Source organism: Rutilus rutilus (assembly GCF_951802725.1).
Source record: "Rutilus rutilus genome assembly, chromosome: 11".
NCBI lineage: Eukaryota > Metazoa > Chordata > Actinopteri > Cypriniformes > Leuciscidae > Rutilus > Rutilus rutilus.
In genome coordinates this window covers 33,697,327-33,714,183 of record NC_140216.1, presented here as the reverse complement: position 1 = coordinate 33,714,183, position 16,857 = coordinate 33,697,327, and the positions used below count along the sequence as shown (strand labels likewise).

Below are 16,857 nucleotides of genomic sequence, written 5' to 3'. Positions count from 1 at the left end.
TAAATTGACACCACTAAAATACAAATGTATGTTTTTTTTTTATTGTAAATTTTGTTTTTAAACCCTTACCAGAACCTGGAGTCGAGGGCAGTGTATAGATAGCTGGATGAGCGTTCCATCTGTAATCTATAGAGAAAGATTAAACGTTATAACAAGGCTTTTATAACATTTTATAGAGCGTTTATAGAGCAATTTACATGCATTAATAAATAAATAAATATAATTATAAATATTCATGCTAACTGCATTCATTGATAATCATCAAAAGAGGAAATAACATTAGGAACTATACTCCTTTTCATTTCAGATAAGACAAATAATTGCAATCACACAGTCAATGTCTATGATAAAAATATATTTGGGGATCTATGGGGTCCTCTAGTCCTCTTAAAAAACTAACTATAAACAAACAACTCTGCTCTGATTGGTCACATGGCCAGTCTGTTGTGATTGGTCCACCACTTACAGCGCATGTTGAAAATATCTGCATTTCAGCTCCGGATCTTCCTCAGCACTTGATACACAGTAATACCTTAAATGAGTCCACCACCCCAAGATTACTTTTATAAACATGAGCTTCGTCTGAAAGGCAAAGGGGCAGGTGTCGCTGTAATTTATAGTAATATTTCCAGAGGTCTAGTTTTAAGTATAATTCTACTGAAGTGATGGTGCTTTATGTAACGCTATATAGTGTAAGTGATAAATCCTGTTGGACATGTGTACTGGCTACTAAACAGGCCGCCAAAGAATTAGCTGATTTTCACTTTGGAATTAGTACTGGCTGCAGATGAAGTCTTAATTGTTGGTGATTTTAATATACATGTAGATACTGAAAAAGATGCATTGGGATTGGCATTAGACAACACGTGTCAGGACCCACTCATAGTCGTAATCATACTTTATATGGAATATTGTCACATGGAATCGATGTTGATGGCGTTGAAATTCTGCAGCAGAGCGATGACATCTCAGATCATTAACAAACTCCCCGTTACAAATATGCTAGAACTATCACTTGTACCACCAAATCAAAGACGTCAGTTTTACTGTATCAATTCAAGCTTGAGTCCTCATGCTCTGGAAATGCATGCAAAGTGAATTTGCTTTCACATGCGCAAACTCTTCCAAACTCTTTAGCACACACTCTTCCAGGCCTCAGCTACAACTACAGTGTTTGAGGGCGGGTCAAAGCAGTGTCATTCACAGGCAGCATAAAGCTAGGTTTATACTCGACGCGTACGCACGAACGCGAAGGTGCGCGCGGCAAAAACGACGTCATTGCGGTGTGGGCGGTCGTGCGCGTTGGGTGCGCAAGACCCCGTTTCGCTTGGCGGTGTGCACGGCTTTTTTTGTAACAGCGCACGGCTCCGAAGATAAACGACTTCAATGCCGAATCTGGCCGAGCACGAACTTCTCATCACGCCGGCACCCAGTTTGCAAGTATTAGTTGCTTACATTTAAAAAATGATTTTAATGAACATAAAGGTCCATGTTTAATAAAAATGTTCACTAAACTTAATGAAATGTTTAGTGAAATTAGAAAATATTTAAGAGATCGCTAATTTATTTCTATTGTATACACGTTCTCATTGTATATTTTGTTCTAATGTCACGACTCACGAGTAGCCTAATAATCTCAGAGTTTACTGGATTTTACACAATTCTTTTTGTAGTGTGGTATTGGTGGTGATGTACTAAAATAAACATTGTCACGTGTGGACCTTTCTTCTTCTCACCGTTGATTCTTGATGGTTAAGAGTCCATCGTTTCACAGAATAATACAACGGTGAGTGCGTCGAGTATAAACGCCTCGTCCGTTTGGGGAGGTGCGCCCGCAGTCTGCGGAGACTCGCGCTGCGGAGCCAGGCGAAAGTATAAACAAGGCTCAAGGCCATAGGCTGACATTATGCAAATGTTATGCAAAAACCTTAGTAGGTTCAAGAAGGAAGACAGACAGGAATTACAGAACTGATTCCTTCTCTTGCGAGACAATAACTCGGGGACTTTGATCTTTGAAACTGCAGACTTTTTACATTCACAAAGAGCTATACTGCACTCTACATGGAAAGTAATATCCAAAAAAGCATAATAGGGGCACTTTTAAGAGTCTCCATATCAATTTCAAAGACTTGTCATCAGTAAAAGTGATTGATCACTTCAAAGGACTTCAAATGAGGGTTTCATCAAATGATATATTCTTAATGTAGAATTAATAAAAATGTAAATACTGTATGTAACAACATTTTAACATTTTGTAATCATGTATTTCATTCTGACTCACCTGTACACACTCTTCTAAATCCATCTTTTCTAGTTCATGACAATTCTGTAAAATAAGAGGAAATGATGTGCTTGATTTCTGTTGTTAGAAGCTCCAGAGGTTCAGCACAGATGGAGGTTTGTGATTGTCAGATTGTTTACTCACCCGTGCTAGTGAGGTGAAGCCTACATCTGTAAGCTGAGAGCAGCGAGCCACCTCTAATATTCTACAGAGACAAAAATGTCAAAGGGTCGAAGTTGAAAAGAGGATACAAATTGGGTAATGGGTGATTGCATGCAAATGCATGGGTTTGATTATGTGTGTGTGTGTGTGTTACGTACCTGAGACGAGGGCAGTTTTGGCCCAAGGCATTGAGAATAGCATCTGTGATGTTTGCACAGCCAGACACACACAAAGACTGCAGCCGATGGCACCCGCGACATATGGTTATAAGACCTTCATCTGTGATCTGCTGCTCGATTCACACACAGAGATATACCTAGATGAGGAAACCATCCCATCCAGTGTATGAGAGAATGTGAATGTGTGAGTCTTACTGAACACGTCTGCAAATTGAGTGTGACCAGCTCTGGACAATGTGCTCCAATATGCTTTAATGCTTCGTCTTCCAACTATAAAGAGAGAAAACATAAAAGAGAGACAGATAATGTGCTACTGAACGATTGATCGGATTTAAAGAGACAGTACCGTACTTCCGTCATCATTTACTCACCCTCATGTTGTGTCAAACCCATATGTTTTTACATAGAATACAAAATGTGGAGATTCAGTGACAACAAATCAATGACAACAATTACCATTAAAGTCTTCTAAAGATATATGATAGCATATGGACTATGTTTATCTGTTTTTTTCTTCTTCTTTTCTCTTTGTGTCCTTTGTTCTTTTTGTCCTTATCAGGTTATTATGGCATGAAAAAGGAAGTTTCAATGTTGATAAGCATGGTTAATATAGATGTTCAAACATGAACCACATTTTCACATGTTAGTTGATGAATAATCTTTTGCTTTTTGTAAACACTGCGTCAACCAATGCCATGAGTTTGAGGCAGGACTATATTATTATTATTTTAATATTTTGAAGCTTTTATGTTTATATTTTCACTTTCATTTTAATTTTATTCATTTTGTTATGTGCTTTTGTAATTTTTATTAGTTTTTGTTGTTTAATTAATTTCTACATAGCTTTAATGTTTTATTTCAGTTTTAGTAATTTCACTACTTAAATTTTAATTAAATTTTTTTTGTTTATATATATATATTTACAGTTGATTTTAGTTTGTTTAAATAATTTTGTTTTTAACAATTTTGTTATACTTATATATATATATATATATATATATATATATATATTTGTATATAGCTTTATTTTTTATTTCCAATTTTAGTACTTCACCTTGAACTTATTTCAGTTGGTTGCCAAGGCAAAAGGTTGTGTTCGTTAACATTAGTTAACATGAACTAACAATGAACAATTATTCTACGGCATTGATTAATTTTAGTTCATGTTAATTTCAACATTTACTAATGTGTTATTAAAATCAAAAGATGCATTTGTTAACATTAGTTAATGCACTATGAATTAACAATTATATTTTTCCCAACATAAACAAAGATAAATTAATAAAAATAAATTGCTCATAATTAATTCATGTTAGCTAATGCATTAACCAATGTTAACAAAAGATACCTTATTGCACACCTTATAGTGTTACATTTAGATTTTATTTTAGCTTTAGTTCAATTCGAAATGCTACAAGTGGCTTTAAATAACCCAGAAAGGGGAAGAACAGCGAAGAGGGCTGAAGGATGATGTGAAAGTCCAGTCTCACCTGTGTGCAGCCCTTGAGGAACAAGCCTTTGAGTCCTGGACAACATCTCACAAGTGCCTGTATGCCGTCTTTGGTCACCTGATCACACCACGAGATGTTCAACTGCTCTAGCAAAGGACAGCCCTCGCTGAAATGACACACAGAGAGACATTTAGCCCTAGCGAAGCATTCTGCATAACCAGCAAGTGTGTGTGTCTGCGACCTCTGACCTAAGAGCTTTGAGGGACAGGTTCGTGATTGAGGTGCAGGAGGCAAGATCCAAGTGCTTCAGTTTGGGACAAAATTTACTCAAGCTGTTACAGGTACTGCAAAAAGAAAGACAGAAGTTCAATGGAGATCAAACAGCACTTTCTCTCTCTCTCTCTCTCACACACACACACACACACACACACCTACCTGTCAGTGATCTTGGTGCAGCCATTGAGGCTGAGCAGCTCAATATTTCTGCAGTTCTGGGCAAACGTTCTACGAGAGAAAGGAAATTTTACATGATTAAACTTTAAACAATGCTTGAATTTCCCTCCAAGTCGCAATAATGTCTTTAGTCCATATGTGATGTCCTTCAGAATGGAAAGCATTACTAAACTCATTCTTATTAAAGAGGCAATCTACTTTCTTGCCAGGTCTTAAAGTCAGCATGAAATGGCATGAAAGTTGCGATAGTCTTTTCTTCCTTATTGTGACGTATATCTGAGTGTAACGGCTTCTCATACAAGAAAACGTGGGCGGGACTTGATTTTGTCCATGGGGTTTTGATTGGATGGTTGTGGTTTACTATTGGTCGATCTGATGTGAGTGACAGGTTGTCCCGCCCTCACGCCAGTAAACGCATCATCAGAGAAGAGAAGAGATGTTGCTGAAAGAGGGAGGGGAAGTTATTTTGATAAAAGATTACAAGGGTACATATATAAAATAAAAAAAGAATGATGTGAACGAATAAATCATTTCTAATAAAAACTGCAATATTCCATCAAAAAAATAAAAAATTTAAATTTAGATTTCATGGTGACTTTTAGGCTTATTCACACAAAGGGCAAAATGACAAAGTGAACCGAAATGGTTTTTGCTCTAAAACTATTAACAAAAGGTTTGCATGCATGAAACATCACACACACTTAAATGCAAACATCCTGTAAGCCATTTTAGCAGTTTTTTATTAAAATGATTGACAGGCAAAAGTGTTTCTGATCGGATTTTTAGAGTTGACACAGGCACTGTTTAAACCGGGTATTAAGATGCGTTTTGGTCAGCAGCTTTCGTTTGTGCTCTGATAGCCACAAGACCACATTGAACGCTGTGAGTGCGTGTTAGAAATCAGGAATGGTGAAGAACATTGTGCTTGGCACGTTTGTCGTCTTCAAACCAAACTTGGGTCTCAAGCCGGAAAAAGTTAAATCCCGTCTGGCTAGTGTGCTTCCCGTTATGTTTAAGCATTAGGTCAGTAGGCGGAGAGTAGACGGGGTTTTTTTGTGGCTGTTCAAACACATTAGACCACATGAGCGTTAACTCAATAAAATCAATCCGGTCGAATGCGCTTTCGACTACCTCTGGAAGTGGAAAGTGGACCAGCTCAAAATATTTTGAACCCGTTTACACCTGTATTTAGCGTCGTCCACCTGTGATCTGATCGACCAAAACGCATCTTGATACCAGGTGTAAACAGAGCCACAAAGACTCTGATTCTTTGCAGAGAATCTCACAACGCCTATTCTAATTCAATGAGATCTGTTAGGTAGTAGGGACATTTCATCATTCGCACCAACTCAACAATTTCCCTGAAATTGCATGAACTGATAAAATGTATACACTACCATTTAAAAGTTTGGGGTCTGAATGATTATACAATGTTTTTGAAAGAAGTTTCCGTAACACTTTACAATAAGGTTCATTAGTTAACATTAGTTAATGTATTAAAGGGATAGTTCACCCAAAAAGGAAAATTAGCCCATGATTTACTCACCCTCAAGTCATCCTAGGTGTAATATGACATTCTTCTTTCAGACGAATACAATCAAGAGTTATATAAAAAATGTCCTGGCTCTTCCGAGCTTTATAATGGCAGTGAATTGCTGTTTCTGTTTTGAAGTCCATCAAAGTGAATCCATCCATGATAAAAGTGCTCCACACTGCTCCGGGGGGTTAATAAAAACCTTCTGAAGCCAAGCGATGAGTTTGTGTAGGAAAAATATCCATATTTAAAACTTTATAAATTAAATAACTAGCTTCTAGCCGAACGAACATACGGATTCCACTTCTAAGTCTAAAGCGCAACTTATGCGAGTAATGCGACGTACTGCTGATATTTATGCTACGCCATGACGCACTACGCTACTTTCGACGTCACAAGTTGCGTAAGTAGACTGTGTATGGCCGTTTGGCCGGAAGCTAGAATTTTACTTTGTAACGTGATAAATATGGATATTTTTCTTACACAAACGCGTGGCTTCACTTCAGAAGGCCTTTATTAACCCCCCGGAGCAGTGTGGAGCACTTTTATCATGGATGGATGCACTTTGATGGACTTCAAAACATAAACAGCCATTCACTGCCATTATAAAGATTGGAAGAGCCAGACATTTTTTTTATTATAACTCCAATTGTATTCGTTTGAAAGGAGAATGTCATATACGCCTAGGATGGCTTGAGGGTGAGTAAATCCTGGGCTGATTTTCATTTTTGGGTGAACTATCCCTTTAACTAAAATGAACTAACAATGAGCAATACATTTGTTACTGTATTGGTTAATCTTTGTTAATGTTAGTTAATAAAAAGACAGCTGTTCATTGTTTGTTCATGTTAGTTCACAGTGTTCACCTAATGTTAAAAAATAGTAAAAGTTTAAATTAATTTTGACTAAGATTAATAAATGCTGTAGAAGTATTGTTCATTCTTAGTTCGTGTTAACTAAGGTAGTTAACTAATGTTAACTAATGAACCTTATTGTAAAGTGTTACCGAAGTTTCTTATGCTCACTAAGGCTGCAATAAGAGCTGCACGATTCTGGAGAAATTGAGAATTCACGATATTATTCCACGATTCTAAATAAGCAACTAAACAAAATAACATGCAATTTACTAGAGGTCTGACAAAATGTTAATTGCTGCAGTGCATTTAAAATATATATAATTAACTTTGAAGTTGGTTTGAATGAATGATTCCAAGACTCAATCATAAAGACTTCACTTGTTTCATTACTGGATGAATCAGCGCTTTTGAATGAATCTCTTGAATAAACGATTCAATGACAAATACGTTTTGAGTCACCTGTCGCCATCTACCGGTGTAATGGTGTAATTAATACAATCTTTACTTGAAGCGTCAAGTTACTTTTTTAAAAGGTGATTTACTCTATTTTGATTGCTACCGCAGACATCAGTGTTTATATACGAACTATAGACTTTTATTACAGCACTTCTGAGATCATCTGAATTATTCTAAGACAGAAATAATGATTCTGTGTGGTTGAAAAGACTGTTTGTGAAGCTGTTTCACACCTATACGTAACAACTGCTCTCTCTGGCTCAGCGGCAGCACCAGAACAGCATATATTTGAAATAGAAATATTTTGTAACAAATGTAAATGTAAAAGAACACTTTCAAATGGCTCTTTAAGAATGAATATTCATCTTTTTGCTGTGAAAATGTGCTCATTAAGCATTCATCTGCTACCTCTTTCTTACCTGAGCGCACTATCTCCGACTCCGAGACATCCTCTAAGACTCAACTTCCTTAGGAAGCCTCCACACCGCTTTGAGATGTTCTCCACCACACGACCCTATACATGAAGAGATTTTTAGGATCTGTTAGCCACCTTCATATTAAATAACATCTGAAATTGCTTGTATTTTAATAGCTAAAAGAAAATGTTGACTTCATCTGTTAAAAAAAAAAAATTAGTCTGTCTGTCTACTGACCTCAATGTCTCTCTGGAAGTCAAAGAGGTCAATGCGCTGCCAGTTACTGCCATCCAGGGCTAACAGGTTCCATGACTGAGACAAAGAGAGCCAGTGAGAAACAGAAAGTCAATAATCATAGCAAGCAATCAACATACAGTATAATTCACAAAATACTGTTTTTGGAGGGCTCATGAAATGATCAAATGTCAAAATAGACACTTAATGTGCCACAAAACACCAGTCTAATCTATAAAGTCCCTAGACTAAATCACACTTACTCGTGAGACTTGTGCGCAGCGGCAAAGTGTGACTACATCTAGAAAGGAGAAGATTCTGTGGGGAAAAAAGAGAAGAGAACATCAAAACCATTAGCAAACATCATTAACAAATAGTTAGGATAGAGCGTGTCATTAAAGTCAGTCATTATTTATATGCTATAAAGACAGCAAAGATAAGGAAACATGATGGAGATGGAGATGATTAATACTATTAACAAAAAGAGATGATTTGATAAGTAAATGAAGCAGGAAGAAAGAGAAGTATTGAATGGGTTTCACACCAACCGTAACAGCAGTTCCTTCGGCAGCTTCTTGTTAATAACAGCCTCGTCGTTATTGGAGAACATCTGAGGAGAGAGAAAGACATTCATTTATGAAACTGTCAAACACTTTTAACAATAAAAAAGACGACAATACTTTAGTTCGAACCACAGAACGACAGAACAATAGTGGTTGATTTCGAGTTTTGTTGAAAAGTGTCTTTCATATTCTAATGCAGAGGGCTTTGGTTTTATGACAAAGTTCTTTAAGGCATTACACAAGCTTCAAATTAAGTTTACATTTTAAGTTCATACAAAGATATGCAATAACAGAGAATTAAATATTATGAATGCATCAAACTATTTTACAGAAATAACTTTCATGTTACCCAAATGCTATTTACGGTGTTAAGAATTACTCCTAAACCATGCCTAAGTGCCAGTGTTGTTTTAGAATTATTTATATACTATTATGTTATTTATTCATATTTTTATTTTGTTTATATCTTCATATTTTCAGGTCATTTTGTTTTTAACAATTTTGTTATGTGCTTCTGACATTTGTATTAGTTTTTTTTTTTTGGTTTGTTTTTTTGGTAACACTTTACAATAAGATTCCATTTGTTACCATTAATTTGTTCATTAGTTGATATGAATCCTATTGATATGATCCTAACAATAAAAAACTTCTACAGCATTTATGAATCTTAATTTCAACATTTACTAATACATTATTAAAATCAAAAGTTGTATCTGTCAACATGGCCCTGAGCTAGCATGAACTAACGATGAACATTTGTATTTTTATTAACTAATATTAACGTATTGCTCATTGTTAATGAATGATTGTAAAAGCATTAACTAATATTAATAACTAATGAGACCTTATTGTCAAGAGTTACCAATATTAATTCATATTAGTAACACTTTACAATAAGGTCTCATTTGTTAACATAAGTCAACTAACATGAACAATGTGCAATACATTTATTACTGTATTTATTCATCTTTGTTAATGTTACTTAATAAAAATAGTTGTTCATTGTTCATGTTAGTTCACAGTGCATTCACTTAAGTTAACAAATGCAACTTTTGATTTTAATGCATTTGTAAATGTTGAATTTAATATTTACTAAATGCTGTAGAAGTATTGTTCATTCTTAATTCTTGTTAACTAGAGTAGTTAACTAATAAAACCTTATTGTAAGGTGTTACCAATTATATTAAACAATGTATGCATGTATATGTACGTTTTTTTATTAACGTTAACAAAAATGAATAAATAATAATTCATATATTTCAGTTTTAGCAACTGTAGTACTTCACTTACACTGCAAGGCAACATTTCTAATTTTCATCAATTTCAATTACTGAAAATGACTTTTAATAGTTTTAGTCATGAGATGACAAAAATCCGTCAGACTCCGGCCTCAAAAAGGACTTTATTTGACCATATATTTCCCCTTAAAGTTGCCTTATAAGGTTAGTCGAGGTTTCTTGCACTCTCTCTCTCTCTCTGACCTTTAGAATTGTAACGATCTCTTGCAAAGTTTGTTTGTGCTTCCTCAATCCCACACAAAGCCTTCACACATTCTCTTTTCTAGCTCATGGTAACACTAACAGCAGGAGGAATATCTAAGACCAGTCCCGGTTTATCTAGACGTAATATTTTCACCACACTCCCAAGAAAAGTCTGTAAAAACAGGACCTGAAGTACCGTGTTAATAGGAATTGCCCGTATTGATTTTCACTGGGGGTTTCACCCATATTTTACGCATTGCATTGTGTTAGGGTTAAAGGAAATGTCCATAAACTCAATTATTCTGAAAAAAAGAAATGTAATCCCAAATTCTACAGTTGAAATTGAGTCGTATAAGGGTTGACTGTGTGCCGAACATACTAGAAATGAACACCAGAGGTCGTAACTTGGTTTCATCCAACCACAAAACCTTTTTTCCAAATGGTAACAAGAGAAACAGATTGTCTTTCTGAATAATTCAGTCCAGACCGGATGTTCCTTTTTTCTTTTCTTTTTTTTTTGAGAAGTGACAACCTCACATCCTTGGAGCGCACATAAATTGTTCTGTGTGCACTGGAAATTCTTTTGTAAAAACATGCCTATTTGTATCCCTGTCTTGATCTGAACAAGAATTTGATCCCAGCAGTCTGGGATCAAATTGATTCACTAATCAACAATGAAACCTGCCAGGAAAACCACTGTCCAATCCCATAAGAATCATCTCTAATAATCAAAAATTGAAGTTTTCGTTCACCCAAAATCATTCAAATGAAATGTTTTTCAATACAATGAAAAAGAATGAGTACTGCAACATAAAAGTATAACTTGTTATCACTCATATTTCAACTTTTCTGAAGCCAATTGATAACATTTCAGTTGTTATTCTCTACACACACTCTGAAATCTCACATTCAAACCTGGCAACTCAAGACACACTGAAGTCTTAATAATATGAGAACAGGAAAGTCCACACTAGTGCAGATAACAACACGAGCGATATCATATGAATCACTCTCAGAGCTGTTTTTCCAGCTGAAGAACAATAAAAACATGCACAGCCAATCAGAGTCCATGTGACATTAAAGAGATCAAGCGTTTAAAGTGACAGATGACGACAACTGCGCGTGCTTATAATAAACAGAATGTTAACACCAATACAGTGATCTTTACAACTCTCGTTCTTGGTGTGAACGTGACTTTTTGAGCTTCACGACCCCAAAACCTGTTTCCTTTCATTATAAAGGAGGGAAAAAAAAAAAAAATCACTTGGACATTCTGCTAAACATCTCCTATTGTGTTGCACAGAAGAAATCAAGCCATATAGGTTTAGAACGACATGAGGGCGAGTGAATGATGCCAGAACTATGCCTTTAAAGCACCGACTCAGTATATGTTAGACAGCTTACAGGTATTCTTTATCACAAACTCTCAGTTGTGTTGTTCCTCTTTCTTTTCACCCATCCATTCTCTTCCCATTTGTTTATTTGTTTAAGGATGAGCCATGTGACGTGCAGACTGTTACAAACCAGGAATGATTGATCCCTTGTTTCCAGCTCATCAGAAACACTCTATATCGCCGGGTGACTTTTCTCATGACCAGCTCCCTTTTATATGTCAATGTCTCCTGCAATTGTTTTTACATGGATGGATCTCTCAAAGACGTGTGTGGGTAATACTTTGATAACAAATAAAAATTAAATGTATTAATTCTTTAGGCCCGGTTTCACAGACAGGGCTTAGACTAAGCCAGGATTAGACCATAGATCAATTAGGACATTTAAGTAATTTTTATAAACATGCTTAGAAAAAAACATTACCGATGTGCATCTTAAAACTAAAAAGGCACTGATATATTTTTAAGATCAGTCAGTGCGAGTTTATTTCAGTGGAAACAGCTCAGACTTACATTTTAGTCTAGGACTAGTCTTAAGCCCTGTCTGTAAAACCAGGGGTTAGTGTATTATATATTTAGTTTATTATTTTACTGAGAATATAGTATGTTTTCTCCTTATACTCATAATTTAATGAGAATAATAATCATTAAGTATATACAAATTACAAATAAAAGGTTTAGAGCATATATTTCATCCCATAACTAAAAATTAAATTAAATTAAAATTTGTACTTTATATATAATAATAAACTTTATTTTTATAGCCATTTATATATTTTTGCTTTTATATATATATAGAATATTTATATTTATATATATATATATATATATATATAGGGATTTACTATATTTACTATATATATATATATATATATATATATATATATATATATATATATATATATATATATATATATATACATACATACATGATTATACTACAGCATAATCAGTTATTAATATTTCATTGGACCTCTCTTATTTTTTGCATGTCTTTATCATTTCTTTGTATGACAGTCTGGACAAAAATTATGTCACACAAGTTTCATTGCATTATCACAAATTAATCAATTGACTCAAGCACAACTACACAATATGCTATTTTCGACATATTCGATTTAGATAAATGAGGGAATATATTCATTCTTTTGTTACAGTAGGTGGTGTTGTTAATAAGAGTTGGCAAAGCAGCTACTCCTTTTATTTTGTTTCCATGTTTTCTGAATATCTTTGCAGTAAAAACTAGAGTAAACTAACAGCTCAGCTACTCCATGACACTTCTTGTTATCTCATCTGTCATATTAGGTAGCTTCTCATGAAAAAAAAAAAAAAAAAAAAAGTGACTTCCTGGTTTACATGAAATGCAACACAGTTTCTTGCTCTCTGATTCGCTGGCTATACATTCTGTTGACACATAAACAACCCCATTTAAACAGTAACATTTAGGTCAACACTGACTGAGTAGCCAGGTTACCACTGGTACAATAATGAAAATGTAATATGGCTGTGCTCCTTTTACCATTACAATAGCCAAATGCAACTAAATAAGTGTATGTAAAGGCAAAATCAGTCCACCAGCTGATGCTATATCCATGTTTTCTGACAATATCGCAACAATCAAGGAGCCAAGCATAATATGAGCTGTCAGTTATTTGTAAAGATCACTCTCATGCTGCTGTCTCCAAAACAATGTCCAGATAATCACTCTGATCCTAAAAAAAGAAACAGGCTTAAGCTGGCCACAATGCATCGCTGCTTAAAGACTGATTACATTCATGCCTTTGCAATATACTGAGATTAGGCCTAGTACCTTTACAAGCATGTACTATAGTTATCACAGTTTCCACTTAAATGGCACGGTTGCTGTTGCAATGTCTCATAATGAAGTATTATGGGTCTTTTAAAACATTATAAAAAGCTTACAGAATGCATGACATTTTAGTTATTTGAAGTATTGCATCACATGTGTTCACATTACTTTTGCTATAGAGGACAATAGTAAATGTTACAGAGATGCATTGCCACTTTCATTATGTTATCATAAATAAATAATTGAAATGGCATACAAAAGTTGATTTGGGCGTAATGTAACACCCTGGCTGGTTAATGTGGCTTTGAAGGTTGTTCACTGTTTATAGATAGTTAAATAATTGTGGTTAAAATGGATACCATCGTACATTTTCTGTAGTCTTATTAGGGAAGAGCAACATTGTTGTGTTATTTAACAAATTAACCTTTAGTAACTTGGCTACAATGTTTCACTTTGACATTGTCTGACTGCCCAGAGTGCATGTGTGTGTGTGTTATCTTTAAAAGCAACTATAGACATAAACCCCCGATAAAAGCATCAATACCATGTGTCTCAACGTTGCGGCTGTGTTTCAAAACCTAGTGAGCTCCCTATCTAGACAGCATCAGATGCGCCCAAAACTGCTGCACGCGCCTGTGAAGTCCCGACAATGCAGTCTAGGTAGTCAACTCACTAAGTTTTGAGACACCCGATGTAAACACAGTTATAACTTGTTTAAACACGGCTGATCTTGAGCCTTCAAGGGGAACAACAAACTAAATGTTTGCGTAACCCGGCCCAACTGCTTTCTGTGGTGATGAGTTGTGATACGCGATGTGTTTTATCGCGTAAAGGCCCGTGTATATATCCAGCTTTTGTTTTGGCCGGCTGTTTTCCCCCACTCCAGCCTGCGGTGGGCCTACCAGCATTATCCGTCTCCTATAATCTCAGCTAACCAGTTTAATTCATAAAAACCATCGAAGCGTACATCGCAACCTACTGTTGCTTCGCGTAAATAAGCGAGAAATTTTAAAGCACCATTTGAGCCACACTAAGCTTTAATCAATGGTTGTGTTTATACAATTCGACACAAAGTAGGCTAGATTTCACAAGAGAAACAAATATATAGCTACTTAAAAGGGATATAATGATGTATTTGATGCTGCCTTTGGTCAACATACATTAATGAATGTGTTTTGACTGTCAAGCGATTAGAAGAGCTGAACTCGTATGATTGCGGAAGCTCGGCCTCTTCTACCGCAATAACACGAATAATCCTGTATTATTTCAGGCGTTTAGTAGTAAAAACGAAAGAATATTTACATCGACATGTCAATCTGGAAATAAACAGTGACTACTCGCCTCAAAGCGACTCCGAGAGACGCCGTTCACCTCCTTACCCATCCCGAACACTATAAAGTCGGTAAACCGGAGAGGAAAAGCGCGTCCGGTTATTAAAAGGACGCAGATGTGTCGGTGCCGCTGGGTTCCGTCGAGCTCATGCCGTAATTCACTTCATTTCTTCGCGTTTGTATATGGCGAAGATGCAGAAGAGCCCCAGTGGTTGAAGTATGAACAAATCAAGCTTATCTCCTGGTGTGTTGCGGATCACCCCCTCCCCTTTACCATGACAGTTTCCCCATCTGAAAACTACTATTAACTTATTGTACATAAATATTGCAGTGGTAACTGTCCATAAGAATCTGCCAGTCTGCTTTCATATTTAATACTTTAAAGATATGTGTAATGATGTGGTAACCGTAGTAAAAGTAATAGTCCCTAGGTAATTGTCTGTGGACAATGATCATGGTATTTAAGGTCGAATATAACTACTTTATGATATAATATCACCCGTTTTTTAGTTGTCATATTACCAAACTGGTAATATTATCTATTTTATATCAAATATATGAGCTACATTTTAGATTAATTCAGTGTATTATAGTTCTTCTCAGAAAGTTAGTTTCTTTGGCGTTCTGAGGAAATTCAAATATTTGTGCGGATCAATATGTGCAAACTACTTGGAAAAAGTGCAATAGTTTATCGTAATGTTGTATGCAAAGTGTACAGACTGTGAATCATTTGTTTTCATGTTATTGTTATGCTCGTTTCCGGGTTTGGTGCGTCAGCTCCTCTTTCAGCGGTCTTAGCCAATAAAAACACAAAGATGGCCTTCGTCATTTGACGTAATCGTGGTGGTAACACGAGGCAGCGTTTTCCCAAACAAATGAAACCGAATGGTTGAGCACCGCGGTTTACATCTAAAAATATACATTTATTATGAATTATATTATATTCATAATTATCTTTCCCTACTCTTTACAATTTAGTTATTTTGCAGACCTGTAGACAACTATATATGCATGAATAGAACTTTTCCTGCCAAAACAAAACAATAGAAACCCTTGTAGAATTTGTAATGGTTTTTTAATGATTATAATGTAATTGTATTGGTTTTAATGGGAACTGTAACGGTCCCTGTGGGTCTCTACCTGTGATTTGTTGCCTTCTATTGGTGGCATGTTAAAACAATTAAATACTAATGGAATATTGCCCAAAACACATTACAGGAGGCCAATCATATAAAGGCCAATCAAAAATATCCCCAAACAAGCCGAGTGACCCTGTACAAGTATCAGAACTCACAAACTCAACAAATGCCATTCCCAAACCTAAAATACATATTTTACAGTCACTCTTATGCGTTATACACAATTTCATCTTGAAAATCACTAGTATTAATAATAAACAGTGTTCTGGGAGCTCCAATGCTTTCTCACAAAATTTATAATGTAGCACAATTGTATCATTGATTGAATGTATAATATTTCAATACATGCATTTCAGTGAATTACAATTACAACAAACATTTAAACCACTGGGGGGGAAATCAACATGCAGCAATAGTTTACAGACAGCCCAATTCTGCAGGAAAGCTGCAAACTTGGCAACACTGCTACTGAAACCATTAGGTGATGGTTTTAATGATTAACGCTTTGATGGCTCGTAATTTTTGTAATGGTATTTTTAGCGGAAACCATTAGAACGTCTGTGATGGTTTCTATTGTTTTATTCAGAAGGGTGGTAAAATGAAATGCTCCATTAAACTGAAATCTTGCCCATCTCCTACATTTTATTTCAGACACAAACATCCCCCCCACCCCCCACTCCTAATGTACTAACCATCCTAAAGTCACTAATCTTTGATATGTTTAATCACAAATCAACGAGAAATGCTGCCAATACAGACTTTAAGGTACTACATGTTTTTAGAGAGAGTTATTGCACCCGTGTTCTAGGAATGAACAATCATAAAGTGTTTTCATGCCATCATTTACAAAACTAAGAAAATTATCATTAAGGAAAGCCCCTTATTAATAAAAACTCTTTGACACACACACACACACACACACACACACACACACACACACACACATGCTGTACAAGTATATTTAATCTCCTAACCCAAAACCCATCACAGAAATCTTTCAACATTTTTTAAAAAACATCATTGATTTATAAGCTGTTTTCGTCATGGGGACGTGCAAAAAATGTCCCCACAAGAACAGGGATAGAACAAATATATTTTGGATATTGCCATCTTTGTGGG

At 35.5% G+C, this 16,857-nt stretch overlaps 1 protein-coding gene across 1 annotated transcript in view; it reads right to left on the bottom strand.

Annotated features, from left to right (window-relative positions):
• fbxl20 (F-box and leucine-rich repeat protein 20) overlaps positions 1 to 14,897 on the bottom strand; it is a 21,815-nt gene extending 6,918 nt beyond the window's left edge. Inside the window, exons 1-13 of the mRNA XM_084422831.1 lie at positions 14,610 to 14,897; positions 8,572 to 8,633; positions 8,287 to 8,341; positions 8,027 to 8,101; positions 7,793 to 7,887; positions 4,509 to 4,577; positions 4,322 to 4,417; positions 4,113 to 4,239; positions 2,818 to 2,892; positions 2,602 to 2,732; positions 2,426 to 2,486; positions 2,282 to 2,326; positions 70 to 126 (exon numbers count right to left, since the gene is read on the bottom strand). Of these exons, the coding sequence (XP_084278957.1) occupies positions 70 to 126; positions 2,282 to 2,326; positions 2,426 to 2,486; positions 2,602 to 2,732; positions 2,818 to 2,892; positions 4,113 to 4,239; positions 4,322 to 4,417; positions 4,509 to 4,577; positions 7,793 to 7,887; positions 8,027 to 8,101; positions 8,287 to 8,341; positions 8,572 to 8,633; positions 14,610 to 14,651 (990 nt within the window). The 5' untranslated portion in view covers positions 14,652 to 14,897. The remainder of the gene's footprint in view (positions 1 to 69; positions 127 to 2,281; positions 2,327 to 2,425; positions 2,487 to 2,601; positions 2,733 to 2,817; positions 2,893 to 4,112; positions 4,240 to 4,321; positions 4,418 to 4,508; positions 4,578 to 7,792; positions 7,888 to 8,026; positions 8,102 to 8,286; positions 8,342 to 8,571; positions 8,634 to 14,609) is intronic.
• Between the last annotated feature and the right edge of the window lie 1,960 nt (positions 14,898 to 16,857).